We start from the raw sequence: 4,642 nt of genomic DNA, 5'->3' as shown, positions 1-4,642 counted from the left end.
TCATAATAGTTTGTGAGCATGTCCAGGATGTGGGTACATTTTGACTGTTAGTTGATGTAGGAGGGCTCTCCACACACTATGGGAATTATGACTGATGCTATCTCTGAATAGGTGTACCTGTGCTATATAAGAAAACTAAAACCATGCCATATCACAGGTAATATACTACGTCTTCAGAACACAGAGTACTGAAAACTGCAAGAGAACAACATAAGTCACATATAGAGGAAAATTCATCAGAATAGCAGCTGAATCTACTATATAATAGCAGGGGAACCTGCGTAGGACCAGACTAGGGCCTGTGAATGCGGGTGACAATTGCGTAGCTTGGGCAATCTGTGGGGCCACTGGAAGTGGGACCAGGATTTATCCCTAGTGCTTGAACTGGTTCTTTTTGGAGCCCATTCTTTTTGGAGGAATACCATGCTCAGTATAGATATAGGGGGACCAGGGCCTTAGTTCTACCTTGAAGTGATGTGCCAGACTTCGTTGACTACCCATGGGAAGTCTTACACTCTCTGAGGAGGAGGGAGGGGTGAGGTTGGGGGAAGGTGGGAGGAAAAGGAGGAAAGGAAGGAGTGGGAACTGGGATTGGAATGTAAAATGAGAAAAGATTAAAATAAAGAGATGATAATAAATAAGTAAAACTACTGTTGAATTAGGAAAAAGGCTATAAACCTTCCTTAGGAGGCCTGGGCAGACTATGAGTCCTCTAACAGTGGAACCATTATTTATTCCTAGTGCACAAATGAACGCTGTGAGCCCATTACCTATGGAGGGATACTATTTAACCCCAGAAACACAGAAGAGGGCCTAAGTCCTCCTCCAATTATGTGACAGACGTTGCTGATCACCCAGTGAAGGCCTCACCATCCTTGGGGAGTGGGTGTGGGATGGGTTGTGGGGTAGGTAAGTGGCATGGGAGGATGGGAAGGAGAGAGAATGGGGGATTGATATGTAAAATGATTGCAAATTATTAAATAAAAAAGTAGAAAAAAACCTCAGATTATCCTGGAACAATACACTCCAAGATCTAAAAGACCACAGTTACAGCCTAAACTGATGTACCCCACAAAACTTTCTGTTGTAGTTGAAGGGGAAAATTTTTCCATGATGCAAACAGATTTTAAAAATTCATGGCCATAAAATCAGTCTTGCAGGGAATAGTGAAGCAAATTTGAAACAAAGAGAAAAGAGTAAACATAAACATGTACTATAGAAAGAAATTAAATGAAGCAATAATTACTGTAACACAAATAACTAAGAACATAAACCGCAAAACAAAATAAAAAAGTAGTAAAATTACTGAAACCAACATAAAAATTTTAATAATAATTTTAAATATTATTGGCCTTGATCACCGATCAAAGGACAGTTGCACAAAAAGAGCTCATCTTAATGGTAGACAATATCCTAAAATGAACAAACAGAAAAAAAATGTATTTTAGCTATTGGGACCATGGAACAAGTAAATGTTCCTATCCTAATATGTGACACAATATATGACAAACTAACATTAATCAGAAGAGTTAAAGAAGCATATTTCATTATAATTAAGGGAACAGTTAACTAAGAAGACACTACAATCCTAAACATACATGTACTGAACTCTGTAGCACCCAATTTGATAAAAGTCATAGTAGGGGAATTAAAGACACAGGTTATTCAGCTCAATAGTAGACTGTAATATTACTACCTTAATTTCTCCAATAGACAGTTCATATGGGAATAATTATCAGAAACATCAAAATTAAATAGCATCATACTTCAAATAGGCATAACAGATATCTAGAAAATATTCTATCTAAACCCACTCCACTCAGGAGCCCATGGAAGCTTCCACAAAATAGACCACTTCCTGGGACACAAAACAAATTTTAATAAGTTCAAAAAATATAAAATTCTGACCACAATGCAATAAAATTAAAAAATATCAGCAAACAAATCTCTAGTAATTGCAAAGAAAACTCATGGAGATTAAACAACATATTATTAAATGATGAATGGGTCAAAGAAGAAATCAAGAAATACCTTCCAAGAACTAAATGAAGATTAAAACACAACACACACATACACACACACACACACACAAACCTGTGGGATACATTACAAGCAGCCATAAGTGGGAAATATGTAGTTCCAAGTGCTTACTTTAATATATTAGAAAGAACACTAGTAAATGACTTAATGATACAACTCATTAATTTGGAAAAAAAGAACAAATCATATCTAAGTCCAGTATATGGAAAGTCATAATAAAATTCACAAAAGAAAATGAAGTAGAAAAAAAGAATAAAGAGAATCAATGCATCTAAGAACTGGTTGTTTAAAGATAAGTAAGGTTGCTAGACCATTTGCCCAACTAACCACAAAAAAGAGGAGACACAAAATAACAATATGAGAAGAGGACCGAAAGCAAATCCATAATATTTTAAGGGAATACTTAAAAAACTATATTCACCTAAGTTAGAACATATAAGAGATGTACAGTGGCAGTTGAACATATGTAAGCAAATAAATGTAATAAATTATGTAAATGAACTTAAAGAAAAAAATCTACCTCAATATATTCAACATGCTGTCTTTTTTTGCTTGAAAACACATAAAGTTTTTATTATTATTTTGACAATTTTGTACAAGTATGTAATATATTTTAATCCTCCCAGCATTCCCTTGTTTTATTCCCTCCCTCTCCTGCTTTACTCCTTACTTTTTTGTTCCTTTTTTTTTATAGAAATGTGTTGTTTATTATAAAGAGTCTCACAAAATGGAATATCTCAAAAAGGAAGCTAGGCTAAAACCTCCACCTGCAGAGTTGGGGGAAGACATTATATTTAATATATTTTATATAAATACACAGAGGAATAGAAAATATAAAATCTGAGATTGGGGAGAAGTGGGGAACTTGGGGAGAGGCCAGAGTCGCAGATCTTGATGCTCAGGCTAGCTTGATCTCTTCTTTGACCCCTTTGGCTTCTGGCTTCTCCTCCTTGGTCTTCTCTTCTTCGGTGACTTCTTTTTTCTCTTCTGGATCTTTCTCTTTTTCATCCTCTGTTTTGACTCTTTTGGCTTTTTTGAAGTTAGAAGAGTTCTTGCGACCTCCTTCTCCCTCCTCATCTGAGTCGGAGAATTCTTCCTCACAGGCAATTCGTTTGTCAGAAGAGCAGATGGAGATGCGTTTGTCAGGGTCTTCTTCGTCCTCATCACCACTCTCCTCTGGGATGGCATCCTCAGGTATTGCCTGCATTTGGACACCAGGCGCATGGGGCAGCATTCTCAAGTTCTCAAAGAGCCTCTGCTTGATTTTCTCCAGGTATTCGTTAGTGTTCTGGTTGGTCATATTGGAAGGGCTGATGTGAAGCTTGAAGTCCGGTCCAAAGTATTCAAAGTAGTCATTGTATGGTAGCTCATTAGGGATCTCTGTGTCCAGAGCCACAGTGGTTTCATAAGTCCAGCACCGAGCAACATTACGGATGGTATATCCACCTCCTCCCAGCATCAGCATAGGCAAGTTGAAACTCTTGACAAACTCCACACACTTGGCATGCCCTTTAATGGTTAGATTGAAACAACCTAACCGGTCTTCAGATAGGGAATCTGAGCCACACTGTAAGACTACTGCACTAGGTTGGAACATCTCCATCACTTTGGACATGACTGGCTTGAAAATGGCTTCGTAGGACTCGTCATCAATTCCATCTCGGAGGGGATAGTTAACAGCATAGTACTTGCCTTTGCCAGCCCCAATATCCCGTAGGTCCCCAGTTCCTGGGAAGTAATCTCCATATTTATGAAAGGACACAGTCATGACCCGGTCTGTGGTATAGAAAGCCTCTTCCACACCATCGCCATGGTGAATATCAATGTCAATATACAGCACCCTCTGGTGATACTTTAGCAGTTCCAGGATGGCCAAGACGATATCATTGACGTAACAGAAACCAGATGCTTCAGACTTCTTTGCGTGATGCAGACCCCCAGCCCAGTTCACAGCAATGTCGGTCTGCTGCTTATTAAGTTTCACAGCACTTGCCACAGAGCCACCAGTAGACAGCTGACAGAACTCAAACAAGCCATCAAATACTGGACAGTCCTCACCAACGTTGAATCTCTGCATCTGCTTGCTGTACTCAGACATGTTATCTGGGCGAATGGAACGCAAGAATTTAATGTAGTCATCACTGTGGTACTTGGTCATCTCAGCATTGGCTTTGTGAGGACGATAGATTTCCATTTTTCGGTAGAGACCATAGTTGAGCAGCAAATTGTGAGTCATGCGGATTCGGTGAGGCTTCATTGGGTGGCCTTGTCCATAATAGTAATTTCCAACATCACCGTCGTAGTAATAACAGACTTTCCTCTTGGTGCCCTGAGTCTGCGCCATCTTGCTTACCGCCCGGCCCTCCCGTCAGTCCTTTTTTTTTATTCTTTTTTTTTTAATTTAGATAAGAAACAAGGTTGCTTCACAAGTCAGTTCCAGGTCCCTCTCCCTTTCCCTCCCCTCCTCCCGTGTCCTCCCCCCACCCCACCCCTCCCCGTTATCCCCCCGTTCCCCCAGGGAGGGTGAGGCCCTCCATGGGGGTGTCCATAGTCTGTCATTTCATATAGGGCAGGGCCTAGACCCTTCCCCAAGAGTTCAGGG

The 4,642-nt window shown here is 39.9% G+C and overlaps 1 protein-coding gene across 1 annotated transcript; it reads right to left on the bottom strand.

The window, feature by feature from the left end:
• Positions 1-2,824: 2,824 nt before the first annotated feature.
• Positions 2,825-4,408, bottom strand: LOC121139983 (histone deacetylase 1-like). The gene has a single exon (XM_040744228.1). It carries the CDS (start codon positions 4,382-4,384, stop codon positions 2,939-2,941), a length of 1,446 nt encoding a protein of 481 aa, XP_040600162.1. The 5' UTR covers positions 4,385-4,408; the 3' UTR covers positions 2,825-2,938.
• Positions 4,409-4,642: the final 234 nt, after the last annotated feature.

The sequence above is a fragment of the Mesocricetus auratus genome, unplaced genomic scaffold (genome assembly GCF_017639785.1).
Source record: "Mesocricetus auratus isolate SY011 unplaced genomic scaffold, BCM_Maur_2.0 Super-Scaffold_100003, whole genome shotgun sequence".
Taxonomy (NCBI): Eukaryota; Metazoa; Chordata; class Mammalia; order Rodentia; family Cricetidae; genus Mesocricetus; species Mesocricetus auratus.
This window is presented reverse-complemented; position numbering and strand designations above follow the sequence as displayed.

What these genes read in the sequence shown, in the direction of transcription:
- LOC121139983 (XM_040744228.1), bottom strand. Translation starts at nt 4,384, where the DNA reads ATGGCGCAGACTCAGGGCACCAAGAGGAAAGTCTGTTATTACTACGAC.